This window comes from Scyliorhinus torazame, chromosome 3 (assembly GCF_047496885.1).
Source record: "Scyliorhinus torazame isolate Kashiwa2021f chromosome 3, sScyTor2.1, whole genome shotgun sequence".
Lineage (NCBI taxonomy): Eukaryota > Metazoa > Chordata > Chondrichthyes > Carcharhiniformes > Scyliorhinidae > Scyliorhinus > Scyliorhinus torazame.
Window position 1 is genome coordinate 64,675,775 of NC_092709.1, and position 14,561 is coordinate 64,690,335.

A 14,561-nucleotide genomic window follows, 5' to 3' on the forward strand; every position below is an offset into this window, starting at 1 on the left:
GATTTGCGCATGCGCAATCGAGCCCCACGCATGACGTCTCGAACATCATGACGCCAGAGGACCCGGAGCGCGCCCACTTAAAAGGGAAATGCCCGAAAATTGAAAACAAGAAACTTAAAGCTGTAAAACCGATTTTTTTTTACCTCAAAAGACAGAACAATGCCTGAATGTTTACCAGCAGTGGAAGATAAATTTCACAACACCCTGGAACAAGCAGTCTGCACCATCCAAAGTGAAGAGAACAATAAAAAATCCGAAACAAAAAAAGATGAAGGGGACGAAAACACATCCGAAACAAAAAAAGATGATTTGTTTTTCGAACAATACTACCCACACATGGCTGAGTTATTCGGATATGCTGATCACAGCATCAGCAACACGGTTGCAAAGCTCAACACGACTCTACTCATGGTAGATGAATCCAATGCCATGATGCCATGGCAGATCGTTGAGACATTGGATGACAGCAATACCCAAGAAGAAGACGACGCCACACAAAGCGCACAGAACAACTCCGTTGAGAGAGCACAGAAAGACTCCACAGAGGGAGCGACGCAAGCCTCAACGGACAGCTCGTTGACAGACTCCAAAATGGAAGCAAACAAACACTCCATTGCGAACGCCATGCATGAGCAAGACCATGAAGGTCAATCCACCGTATCTGAGCAACCACAAGCAGACTATGAAAGTCTACCAAGCTCATATAATCAAAAAGAAGACAATGTAAGTCTACCCACTGCATGCAAAAACAGTGACAATGTGATCACACTTGACATACAGGAGGTGCAGGATCACAGCGAGACTGACAGATCTCAGCTCGTCTGTACAGAAGCACAGAGTAGGGCGACCAAGAGTCCAGAGAGACCACAACAAAAAGAAATCGTGAAGATCTTGATTCCAGAAGAGGAGCACCAAGACCCACAAGAGAATGAAATCGTGAAGATTTTGACTCCTGAAGAGGAGCACCAAGACTCACAAGAGAATGAAATCTTGAAGATTTTGACTCCAGAACAGGAGCACCAAGACCAACAAGAAAATGAAATCGGGAAGATTTTGACTCCAGAAGAGGAGCACCAACAAAGCAAAGAGGAATCAAATCCACCACAAATGGCTGATGTCACCAACATCAATACAACATCAGACCATTCTCGAGACAAAACACTCAAGGTAACAGATACCACAAAGGACACTCGCACCAATTACGCAAATTATCCACACGGAACACTCATTGAGCGCAACAAGAAAAACAAAAACCACAAGAAGCACAGCAGAAACGAGAACAACAGCAAGAACAAAAACAACATGAAGCGCAACAAGAACAACAAAAACCGTAAGCGGCACTGCAGAAACAAGAACAACAGCAACAACAAAAACTGCAAGCACAACAAAAACTACAAGAACAACAACAAAAACAACAAGAAGCATAACAAAGACAACAACAAGCACAAGAACAACGGCAAAAACAACAAAATCAGAAACAAGCACAACAAGAAAAACGACAAGAACAATGACGAAAACAAAAACAGAAACAACAAGAACGACAACGAAAACAACAAAGACAGATACGACAAAAACAGTAACAAGAACGACAACAAAAACAACAAAGACAGAAACGACAGAAACAACAACAATGAAACAACAACCTGTACAAAATGGTACAACGCTGCACATGAAGGACAATGCCACAGCACACTGCAAAACAATGACAAGACTACAAACATGCCATGGCATGACAATGAATCGCACAATTTCACATCTGCTCCAGAACAAGCAAGCACACCAACTTTCAAGGCAGATGACACACTAAATCGATACCACAAGCACAGAAAAAAGTCCATGTCAGTCAACATCAGTGGTTCGACCATTCAAACACCTCGGGCTGACTTGTTGGTTACTTAAAAAACAAGAACACCGACAACTTTCACAAAGGAGTTGCAATATCAATATCACCACGTAAACAACAAAAAAGAAAAAAACTCAACGAACAAATTCATCAAGTTTGGACTCATAAATGTTTTTATTAAGATTGGACTCATAAATCTTAATTGGCTTTGTAAAATATCCAATATCATCATCACTTGTACATATACACATATCATAAGTAATCTAACTGTTTTGTACAATTTTCTTTAACACTGTACAGAAAATATGTAAAGAAAAAAGGGGGGATGTGGTGATGGTAAATCTGTGTAGATGCAATACAACTGAGCAAGCACTAGAGGGAGCATGGGAGAGGTACATATACACACGAACAGAAAGTCAGGGCACACTTCACAGGAACGGGGGCTGGTAGCAAGACACAGACAGGCAGCACAGATGTAACAAGTTAAGCACTGAAGGAGAACGAACTCACAATAAAGCATCTACTTCAACTTCAAGACTATGAGTGTTATTAAGACACAAGGGACAACACAGGGCTGCGATTTAGTATAGTCTCCCCGGCAAAGCTGACGGTGACGTACAACGCCATAGATTTTTATTTTGAAACGGTGGAGGCGGCTAAGGCGTTCATGATGGCAGAAGACTTGGGAGAGAAGTGAGCAGTGGAGCTAGCAAAGAGATCGTGGACTGTGATTGGGGAGCTGGAAAATGTATAAATGTTATAACTTTCTTTTAACTGACCTGTATTGTAACTTACTTGACTTCACATTGTTATAGAGTTTAAGTTTTTGTTTGGTTTGATTGGCATTGTTGTTGCTTTTTTTTTGTTGCAACGGTTATGTTATTATATTGAATTGTATGGGTTAGATTGTTTCTGATCAAGGTGTTAGGATTCATAACAAAGACATAAAAAACAGCATAAGTGTACTTTACCTGAATGCTCGTAGTATACGAAATAAGGTAAATGAGTTGATGGCGCAAATCATCATGAATGACTATGATTTAGTGGCCATTACTGAAACATGGTTAAAAGATGGTCACGACTGGGAGTTAAATATCCAAGGGTATCAGACTATACGAAAGGATAGAATGGACGGTAAGGGCGGTAGTGTAGCTTTGTTGTTTAAGGATGGCATCCGGGCAATAGTAAGGGATGATATTGGTGCAATGGAGGACAAGGTTGAATCAATTTGGGTGGAAATCAGGAATAGTAAGGCGAAAAGGTCACCGATAGGAGTAGTCTATAGGCCACCAAATAGTAACAGGATGGTAAGGCAGGCAATAAGCAAAGAAATAACGGATGCATGTAGAAATAGTACAGCGGTTATCATGGGAGATTTTAATCTGCATATCGATTGGTTTAACCAGGTTGGTAAAGGCAGCCTTGAGGAGGAGTTTATAGAATGTGCCCGGGATAATTTCCTGGAACAGTATGTAATGGAACTTACAAGGGAACAAGCAGTCCTAGATCTGGTCCTGTGTAATGAGGCAGGATTGATTAATGATCTCATAGTTCGGGATCCTCTTGGAAGGAGCGACCACAATATAGTGGAATTTAAAATACAGTTGGAGAATGACAAGGTAAAATCAAACACTAGTGTTTTGTGCTTAAACAAAGACTATTACAATGGGATGAGAGAAGAGCTAAGGTAGACTGGGAGCAAAGACTTCATGGTGAAGCAGTTGGGGAACAGTGGCGAACCTTCCGAGCGATCTTTCACAGTGTTCAGGAAAGGTTCATACCGACAAAAAAGAAAGATGGTAGAAAGGGGAAAAATCGACCGTGGATATCTAAGGAGGTGAGGGAGAGTATCAAATTGAAGGAAAAAACATACAAAGTGGCAAAAATTGTGGGAGACTAGAGGACTGGGAAGTCTTTAGGGGACAACAGAAAGCTACTAAAAAAGCCATAAAGAAGAGTAAGGTAGACTATGAAAGTAAACTGGCTCAGAACATATAAGCAGATAGTAAAAGCTTCTACAAATATATAAGACAAAAAAGAGTGGCTAAAGTAAATATTGGTCCTTTGGAAGATGAGAAGGGAGATTTAATAATAGGAGACGGGGAAATGGCTGAGGAGCTGAACAGGTTTTTTGGTTCAGTCTTCACAGTGGAGGACACAAATAACATGCCAGTGACTGATGGAAATAAGGATATGATAGGTGAGGACCTTGAGATGATTGTAATCGCTAAGGAGGCAGTATTGGGCAAGCTAATGGGGCTAAAGGTAGACAAGTCTCCTGGCCCTGATGGGATGCATCCCAGAGTGTTGAAAGAGATGACTAGGGAAATTGTAAACGCACTAGTGATAATTTATCAAAATTCACTAGACTCTGGGGTGGTCCCTGAGGATTGGAAAGTAGCAAACGTGACACCACTGTTTAAAAAAGGAGGTCGGCAGAAAGCAGGTAATTATAGGCCAGTAAGCTTAACTTCGGTTGTAGGGAAAATGCTGGAATCTATCATTAAGGAGGAAATAGCGGGGCACCTGGAGGGAAATTGTCCCATTGGGCAGACGCAGCATGGGTTCACAAAGGGTAGGTCGTGTCTGACTAATTTGGTAGAATTTTTTGAGGCCGTTACCAGTGCAGTAGATAACGGGGAGCCAATGGATGTGGTATATCTGGATTTCCAGAAAGCTTTTGACAAGGTGCCACACAAAAGGTTGCTGCATAAACTAAAGATGCATGGCATTGAGGGTAAAGTGATAGCATGGGTAGAGGATTGGTTAACTAACAGAAAGCAGAGAGTGGGGATAAATGGGTGTTTCTCTGGTTGGCAACCTGTAACTAGTGGGGTCCCTCAAGGATCAGTGTTGGGCCCGCAGTTGTTCACAATTTACATAGACGATTTAGAGTTGGGGACCAAGTGCAATGTGTCAAAGTTTGCAGACGACACTAAGATGAGCGGTAAAGCAAAAAGTGCAGAGGATACCGGAAGTCTGCAGAAGGATTTGGATAGGTTAGGTGAATGGGCTAGGGTCTGGCAGATGGAATTCAATGTTGCCAAGTGTGAGGCTATCCATTTTGGGAGGAATAACAGCAGAATGGATTATTATTTAAACGGTAAGATGTTAAAACATGCTGCTGTGCAGAGGGAACTGGGTGTGCTGGTGCACGAGTCGCAAAAAGTTGGTGTGCAGGTGCAACAGGTGATTAAGAAGGCTAATCGAGTTTTGTCTTTCATTGCTAGAGGGATGGAGTTCAAGACTAGTGAGGTTATGCTGCAATTGTATAAGGTGTTGGTGAGGCCGCATCTGGAGTATTGTGTTCAGTTTTGGTCTCCTTACCGGAGAAAGGACATATTGGCACTGGAGGGAGTGCAGAGGAGATTCACTAGGTTGATCCCAGAGTTGAGGGGATTAGATTATGACGAGAGGTTGAGTAGACTGGGACTGTACTCATTGGAGTTTAGAAGAATGCGGGGGGATCTTATTGAGACATATAAAATTATGAAGGGAATAGATAGGATAGATGCGGGCAGGTTGTTTCCACTGGTCGGGGAAAGCAGAACTAGGGGGCATAGCCTCAAAATAAGGGGAGGTAGATTTAGGACGGAGTGTAGGAGGAACTTCTTCACCCAAAGGGTTGTGAATCTCTGGAATTCCTTGCCCAGTGAAGCAGTTGAGGCTCCTTCTTTAAACGTTTTTAAGAAAAAGATAGATGCCTTTCTAAAGAATAAAGGGATTCGGGGATATGGTGTACTGGGCGGAGAGTGGAGCTGAGTCCACAAAAATCAGCCATGATCTCATTAAATGGCGGAGCAGGCTTGAGGGGCCAGATGGCCTACTCCTGTTCCTAATTCTTATGTTCTTATGTTCTTTTTCTTCTGGGACTGGGTGGGAGGGAACAGTATGCCTTTGGGCGGGGACACACACCCGTGCTAGCTAACTAAAGTGGGCCAGTGAATGGAGGTGAGGTGAGAGGTGGACTGCGGACATTGGAGGCTGGTTAGCAGGTTTCAATGGCCTATGAGGCGAGCTGGTGGGGGTGGGGGGGGGGGGAGAGGATCGATACTGGGTGAGGATTTTTCGAGAGGAAGTGCAGGGGGGGATTCTGGGAGGGGAGGAGGGGGTTCAATGTTAATAATGGATAGGGATGGGGCAGGGCCCGGTGGTATGATGATGATGGATAAGAAGGTGGGGGTGAGAGACCCCCAGTTAGGATAGTCACATGGAACGTAAGGGGGTTGGGAGGCCCAGTCACGAGGTCAAGGGTGCGTGCGCATCTTAAATATTTGAAGGCTGATGTAGCAATGCTGCAGGAGACTCACCTGAGTGTGAAGGATCAAGTGAGACTTAAAAAGGGATGGGCTAGTCAGGTGTTTCACTCTGGATTTGTTGGAAGGGCTTGAGGGGTAGCGGTAATGGTCAGCAAAAGGGTACGGTTCCAGATGGAGAAGGTGGTTGTAGATCAGGGGGATAGGTATGTAATTGTGACAGGGGCGCTGGAGAGGAGGCTAGTGGCGCTGGTAAGTGTATATGGACAAATTTAGGACGATGTGGGATTCGCGAAGAACGTGTGTGGGGCCATCCCCGACTTGGACACACACAAACTGATAGTGGGGTGGGACTGGAACTTGGTGCAGGAGCCAAGATTGGACCGGTCACGGCCGCGCTCGCTGTTCCCGTCAGCAGGCGCTGGCTGAGCTAATGGTGGAAATGGGAGGGGTGGACCCTTGGAGGTTTCTGCACCCGAGGGAGTGGGAGTACTTGTTTTTCTCAGCGGTCCATAAGGTGTACTCGCGGATCGACTTTTTCATGGTGGGGAAGGCGCTGCTAGCTGGGGTTAAAGGGTCGGTAATTGCAATGTCAGATCATGTTCCGCATTGGGTGGATATGGTACTGGAGAAGGGGTGGTACAGAGACCAGGGTGGAAGTCAGATGGGGCTGTTGGGGGACCGAGGGTTCTGTGACAAAATTGAAAATGTAATCAAAGAATATGTAGTTTTTAACTGCACGGGGGAGGTGTCAAAGGCGAAAGTCTGGGAGGCTTTAAAGGAGGTGCTGAGGGGTGAGGTGATCTCGTTCAAGGCTAGGCTAGACAAAGAGGAGAGGTTGGGGTGTCAGAGGGTAATAGATGAGATGCTGGAGATGGATAGGAGGTATGAAGAAGAGGGGAACCCAGCGAAGTTGGAAAAGAGAAAGGAACTCCAGGCGAGCTTTGACCAACTATCTACCAGGAAAGCAGTATGCAATATGAGGCAAGCAAGGGGTGCAGTTTATGAGCATGGAGAGAAGGCAGGGCGTATGTTGGCGGGTCAGTTCCGGAAGGAGGCTAAGGCAAGGGAAATTGTCCAGGTACGGGACAGGGCAGGGAAGTTGGTGGTAGCTCCAGATCAGATTAACAAGGTCTTTAAGGAATTCTATGAAAGTTTGTACAGGTCAGAGTCACCTAGGGAGGCTGGGAGATGCAGGAATTTCTAGATGGGCTTGAGTACCCGAGGTTAGGGGAGGGGGACAGGGCTACATTAGAAAGGGCGATGGTGGAGCAGGAGATAAAGGATGCGATTGGGAGGATATCGTCGGGGAAGGTGGCAGGGCCGGATGTGTTTTCGGTGGAAAATTATTAAAAATTCAAAGATAAGCTGGTACCGCTGATGGTGGGGATGTTTGAGGAGGCGATAGGGAAGGGGGTGTTACCACAACTTTGGGGCAGGCACGATTTCCCTGTAACTTAAGAAAGATAAGGATCCGACGGAGTGTGGGTTGTATAGCCCCATATCACTTTTAAATGTGGAAGCAAAGATATTGGCGAAGGGACTGGCAGGTAGGCTAGAGGAGTGCCTCCCGAAAGTGACCGGTGAAGATCAGACGGAGTTTGTGAGAGGGAGGCAGTTCTTTTTGAACATTAGGAGGGTATTGAACGTGGTTATGGCACCGGCGGAGGGGAAGGAAACAGAGGTGGTTGTGGCATTGGATGCCGAGAAAGCGTTTGACTGGGTAGAATGGGGGTACTTGATGGCAGTTCTGGAGCGGTTTGGGATTGGACCAAGATTTGTGGACTGGGTAAAGCTACTATATAAGGAGCCAAGGGCACAAATAACATCAGCTCGGAATACTTTCCTCTCCACCGTGGGTTTAGGCAGGGATGTCCTCTGTTCCCCCTGCTGTTTGCACTTGCGATTGAGCCATTGGCCATCGCGATAAGAAGTTCAGGGGTATGGAAAGGGATAGTGCGGGGGGGGGGGGATAGAGCATAGGGTGTACTTATATGCCGATGACTTGTTACTATACGTGTCGGAACTGAGTGTGTCAATAGGGGGAATACTGGTTCGAGTGTTTGGGTCCTTCTCGGGGTACAAATTAAATGTAGACAAGAGTGAATATTTTGGGGTGTCTCAGTCGGGTGTGGGGGCAGGGGTGGGGGGGCTGCCATTCCGTAGGGCAGGGACTCACTTTAGATACCTTCGAGTGCAGGTTGCTCCGCAGGTACAACATTTCTAGTTTGGTGGGGAGGGTGGAAGCTGATCTGGCAAGGTGGGATGGTCTCCCTCTGTCACTGGCGGTTAAAATGATTGTGTTAGGGCAGCACGGTGGCGCATGGTAGCACTGCAGTCTCACGGCGCTGAGGTCCCAGGTTCGATCCCGGCTCTGGGTCACTGTCCGTGTGGAGTTTGCAAATTCTACCCGTGTTTGCGTGGGTTTCGCCCCCACAACCCAAAGATGTGCAGGGTAGGTGGATTGAACACGCGAAATTGCACCTTAATTGGAAAAAATGAATTGGGTACACTAAATTAATTTTTTTTAAATGAATGTGTTGCCGCGATTCCTGTTTATTTTCCAATGCCTGCCGATTTTCCTGACAAAGGCATTTTTTAAGAGAGATTGAAGGGATGATTACCTTGTTCATATGGGGAGGGATGGTGGCCAGAATCAGAAAGGTGCTTCTCAAGAGAGGAAGTGCCAGTAGGGGGTTTGGGTCTTCCGAACTTGATGTATTATTACTGGGCGGCTGAGATACCCTCAATTACAACTCAGGAGAGGAGTTTGATAATACAAAAGCTTTAATTACCAGAGAACCAGACAGCTGCTGAGAAGTGTACTCACTGCACGCTGCCCACTGAACGTAACTTTACATACAGTTCCCTGGGGGCGGAGCCAGAGGTGGAGTCCCCCAGGGTTTCAAACCCGATCTTAAAGGGGCCTACGCATTAAAGGTACATGTGTATACAGATATCATTCATCACAGCGGCGAATGTGGAGAAGGTAGGGAGCTGGGTCAGAGGGGTTGACTCCCAATGGGTCAGAATGGAGGAAAGTTTGGGTAGGGGGTCGGGATTGAAGGCGCTAGCGACAGCGCCGCACTCGACGGCCACGGGGCTATACTCAGAGAGTCCGGTAGTAATAGCTTCGTTGAGAATTTGGAGGCAGTTTCGCCAGCACTTTGGGTTGGGGGCAGGGTCAAGGGAAATGCCGATTCGGGGGAACCATAGATTTGAGCCAGGGAAGTCGGATGGAAATTTTTGGAAATGGGAGGAGAAAGGAATTAGGACACTAAAAGATTTGTTTCTTGGGGGGGGGGGGTCGGTTTGCAGGATTGAAGGAGCTGGGAGCGAAGTATGGGCTGGAGCAGGGGGAAATATTTAGATACATTCAGGTTCGAGACTTTGCCAGAAAGCAGATACAGAGCTTCCAATAGAGCCGGCTTCCACATTGCTGGAGGAGATGCTGACGACAGGGGGACAGAAGAAGGGGGTAGTACGGCGGTTATTTTGGAAGAAGAGGAGAAGGCACCGCTGGAAGGGATCAAGGCAAAGTGAGAGAAAAGTTGGGAGAGGGTATGGAGGAGGGGTTCTGGTGCGAGGTGCTCCGGAGGATGAACGCCTCCACCTCGTGTGTGAGGTTGGGGCTGATATAGCTGAAGATGGTATATAAAGCACACCTTACAAGGGCCAGGATGAGCTGGCTCTTTGAGGGGGTAGAAGATGTGTGTGAACGTTGCGGGGGGGGGGGGGGGGTGCCGCAAACCACGTTCATATGTTTTGGTCCTGACCCAAAGCTGGAGGATTACCGGAAGGAGGTTTTTAGGGTATTCTCTAAAGTGGTGCACGCGAAACTGGACCCTCGGAAGTCCATATACGAGTTGTCGGGCCAGCTGGGGTTGGAAATGGGTGTGGAGGCAAATGTTGTAGCCTTCACCTCGTTCATTGCCTGGAGGTGGATCCTGTTAGGTTGGAGATCAACCTCTCCACCCTGTGCCCTGGCATGGCGGGGGGACCTGCAGGAATTCTTGACTCTTGAGAAGGTCAAATTTTAACTGAGGGGAAGGATTCATTATGGGCGTTATTCATTATGCACTTTAGAGAATTGGATTACATTAGGGGGGGAGCTGGGAGGGTTGGGGACTGTATGTGTTAATGGTGACTATAGGTGATTTCTGATTCCTTTTTGTAATTTGTTTATGTTAACATGCAGACTAATGTTTGGGGGTTTGGTGGGAGGATGGGATCGTTGTTAGTGATGTGGGGATTGACATTGCATTCGTTACTGATTGTTGTTTATTGAAAAAGGAGGGGAATAAAAATATTTAATTTTAAAAAACAGTACAATTTAAGTTTGTAATGAAAAAGGAAAAAGATGGTCCGCAAAAAAAGCTTTGGAAAGGCAAATTTGATTAAAATAAGGCAGGATCTGGCCAAAGTAGACTGGGAGCAGCATCTTGTGGAAAAATCAGAAGAGCAGCGGGGGGCATTCAAAAAGGAATTGGGGACAGTAAGGTCCAGCAAGTTCACTTCAAGGTGAAATGTAGGAGCAACAAGCCCATCGAACCCTGGTTGAATAGGAATATTCAGTGACTGAATAAGAAAGAAAAGAAAGGCTATTAGCAGGTACAAATCAGCAGAAGCCTTAGTGGAGTTTAGAAAGTGCAGAAGGTAACTTAACAAAGAGGGGGCATGAAAATGCACTGGTGGGTAAGATTAGGTAGAATCCCAAGATATTCTACCAATATATTAGGGAGGCTGGTGTCCAGTGGCAAACCACAGAGATCAGTGTTAAGTCCCGTACTGTTTGTGATATAAACGATATAGATGAGATTGTGGGGGGGGGGGGGGGGGGGGGGGGGGGAGGTAAGTAAGTTTGCGGATGACAAAAAGAGTGGCAGGGTAGTCAATAGTGACGAAGTAGGTCTTAGGATGCAGGGTTGGTCAGGTGGGCAGACCAGTGGCAGGTGGAATTTAACCCTGAAAAGTGCGAGGTGATATATTTGAAAGGAGTAACAAGACAAGGGAGCACTCAACGAATGGCAGAACATTAGGAAGCTCAGAAGGGCAGAGGGATCTTCAGATGCTTGTCCACAGATCCCTGAAGGTGGCAGGACAGGTTAACAGGATAGTTTAACACTTGCCTTTATCAATCATGGCATAGATTATAAGAGCAGGGAGGTTATGTTGGCGCTAAACAAAACTTTGGGTAGGCCACAGCTGGAATACTGAATGCAGTTCTAGTCGCCTTACTATAGGATGTGATTGCACTGGAGAGGGTGCAGAGGAGATTCACCAGGATGTTGCCTGCGATGGAGCATTTGAGCCATGAAAAGAATAGGTTTTGGTTGTTTTCTTTAGAGCAGAGAAGGCTGAGGGGGGACCTGATTGAGGTGTGTAGGATTATGAGGGATATGGACAGCCTGGATAGGAAGCACCTTAGTTGAAGGGTCAATATCAGGGGACATAATGGTAAGGTGAGGGACAGGAGGTTTAGAGGGGATTTGAGGTAAACCTTTTCACCCAGGGGGCAGTGGGACTCTGGAATGCACTGCCTGGGAGGGTAGTAGAGGCGGGAAACCTTACAATCTTTAAAAAAATATGTGGATGAGCACTTGAAATGTTATAGCATTCATGGCTAAGGGCCACGTGCTGGAAAGTAGGATTAGTGTTGATTTAATGTAGTTTTGTCAGAGCAGACTCCGACTGGAGTGAAGAGCCTCTTCTGTCCTGTATGACTCGATAAAAATACTGTGATTACATGACCAGGTCTGAAGCTAAGGATTCTGCTGCAAATCACCGCCTGACTAGATATAAGTCAGGAATGTGATGGAATACTCTAAACTTGCCTGCACGAGTGCAGCTCCAACAACAGTCAACAAGCTGTACACCATTCACGAGAAAGCAGCCTGCCCAATGGTGCCCTAGGCAGCCAGGCAAAGGGAAAGATCAAAAAGCAGCATGGTGCAGTCTGCCGCCTTGCGCATGAGTGGCCACGAACCCGGCAATTCTCTAGCCGTATCTGCAGCTAGAGCCGGGGGTTCTATGCTGCGTGCCTGCTAGCCCCCCACCAGACAGAGGATCGGTGGAGGTTTTGCGCCCTTTTTTTGGGTGTAAAACGCCACTATTCCCACGCCGGCGTCAGCACGTAGTCTCCCAAACAGAGAATCCAGCCTCATATCTTTACAGTGAATTAAGTATTTTTCAACAGCAGTAACTGTTGAAAGTAGGGAATGTGGCTGCCAATTTTCATGCAACAAGTTCCCACAAAAAGCAATGATTAGATGATTTGAGAAATAGGAAGGGACCAAGAATAGATCATTGGGGGATACCAGAGGTGACTGCGTAAGAATAAGAAGGTAAGCCAAAGTTAATCACTTCACAATACTATGTTATATTTCATCTACCATGATTTGGCTCCTTGTCCCAGAAGTCTTGCTATCTTTCTCACTATTTACAATTGGATTGGCCATGTGCTTTTGGGGAAAAATCTGTTTTATGTTGGGGTGATGGTCCCTTTAATATGATTTCTTGTAAAAAAGCAACTGGTTTTGAGGAACTAATCATGTAGCCAAGCTGCTTGGGAGATGAACAACAGAAAAAGGGTTAACAGAAAGGTAATTACAGGGCAGATTACATTCCTTGGTTGTGATTCTCTTTCAATAGGGAACACTTCTTTGAAGCAGGATTCAGTTGAAACTGTGTGTGCTGGCTAACAGAGTTTCAACTCATGATGACTGAAGAATTCTATTAATATTAATTTGGGACTTCTGGGATAGCCAAGCTGAGGAGAGAAAGAGAGAGAATTTCTAGCTGCAAACCTCCAAAGTTAAAGAACATTAGAACTATACGTAAATGGGTGGCCCAAGAAACCTCAACCCCGATACAAATCTTTGAAACAGTGCTCAGACCAAGTGGTAAATCTTCCAATTTATGATAAATTTCTTACATGAGTTTTTGGGGATGTATTTCACATGGGTGTAGAAGGAAATATGAGTTAAGATGTTCAGTTTAGAATATAAGTAACTGTGTTCATTGTAGTTTTAATATTTTTATGTAAATGATAAATTAAAATGGGGTGTAGTTATTATATTCATGTTATTTGATTTTCGTGTAGTAAAATGCTTTTGTTTTAAACAGTGAACCTTGTCACTTCATTAATGTAATAGATACCTGGGTTTTCGGATTTCCAAAACAAAAATAAAAACTTTACTGGTCTCTACCAAGATTTGGAGCTTTATGTCATCCACAAACTTTGAAATTATGCCTCGATATACAGGTTATTAATATACCTCTAAAAGTGGACTGAACACTGGCCCTTTGTAACACCAGTGTATACTGTCCCCAGTCTGAAAAACAACTGCTCACTACTACACCACTCTATGTCCTTCAATAATTTCATGTTCATGCAACTGTAGCCATCTGGGATGGCCACGTCCCGATTACAAAATGGATACTTGCAAAGACTGCAGGGAAAATTGGACAATGCTAAGAAACAAGCAGATGCAAGCTCTATCTGTTGATTAGAACCTTAAACGCTCAGACAGGACAGAAACTACCAAACGATTTACATACCTCCGGGGACAAAAGGGAAACATTTAGATACACAATGTTAGGACAGACTCCCCGGCGCCAGAAGAAGCTAAGACAAAGCAGACTGATAGTCACCAGGACATGCCCAGCGATCAGGGAACCACCCCTCTATTGGAGGAAAATCGATACCGATGACTGGGAAAGACCCAATTAGTTGAGGCCAAGTTCAAGGCCCGCTCAAAAGAGCGCGAAGCCCTTTGCAGCATAAGAGGCATCACCCAAGGGAGAATCTTTCTCCTTTGGCTTTGGCTCTCAGCGAAGAGAGAGACCAGCCTAGCAGCTACAGCAGACCAAGTAAGTTCCAAGTTAACGCACGCTACGAGATAGACGCTCCTAGTTGCTACCCTGTAAACAGCTCAACCCAGCAGCCTCAGAACCGAGCAACGGCCATTGTTCCTCTGACTGAGTGGGCGCCCGAAGCGAAGTATAGGCCTTAGTAATAGTGATAGTTTAGTTTGTAGAGTTTATGCATGAGTAGATTTGACTGTGTGTAAATAAATGAGCATTGCTTTTGAACTTACTAACTGGTGTATCGAGTCATTGATCAGTATTCGGTTCTGAACCTTGTGGCGTTGTCGAAAGATACCTGGCGACTCTTGAGCAAACGTGATTAAATAGAGCCAAATTAAGAACCAACCAAAAGTTAGCAACACAACCGCTGTGCCTTTAACCATGTGTGCTTCATTTTTCCCCCTAATATTGAACGTGTTGGTTGTTTGATAATTTCAATGATCAAATACTTACTTTGAATTTACATAATGATCATTCCATGTAATGGCCACCTGCCCCAATGTCAGTGGTATGAAGCTCACACCACTAGTCTGCAAAGAGAATTAGAAATCTATTTATAATACAGTGTTATGTGCTGCACTTCTTTGGTAACT

The 14,561-nt window shown here is 45.4% G+C and overlaps 1 protein-coding gene across 2 annotated transcripts in view; it reads right to left on the bottom strand.

The window, feature by feature from the left end:
• idua (alpha-L-iduronidase) overlaps positions 1 to 14,561 on the bottom strand; it is a 354,201-nt gene that overhangs the window by 27,369 nt on the left and 312,271 nt on the right. For both annotated transcript variants that reach the window (XM_072495758.1, XM_072495759.1), the window contains exon 12: positions 14,422 to 14,498. In XM_072495758.1, the coding sequence (XP_072351859.1) occupies positions 14,422 to 14,498 (77 nt within the window). The remainder of the gene's footprint in view (positions 1 to 14,421; positions 14,499 to 14,561) is intronic.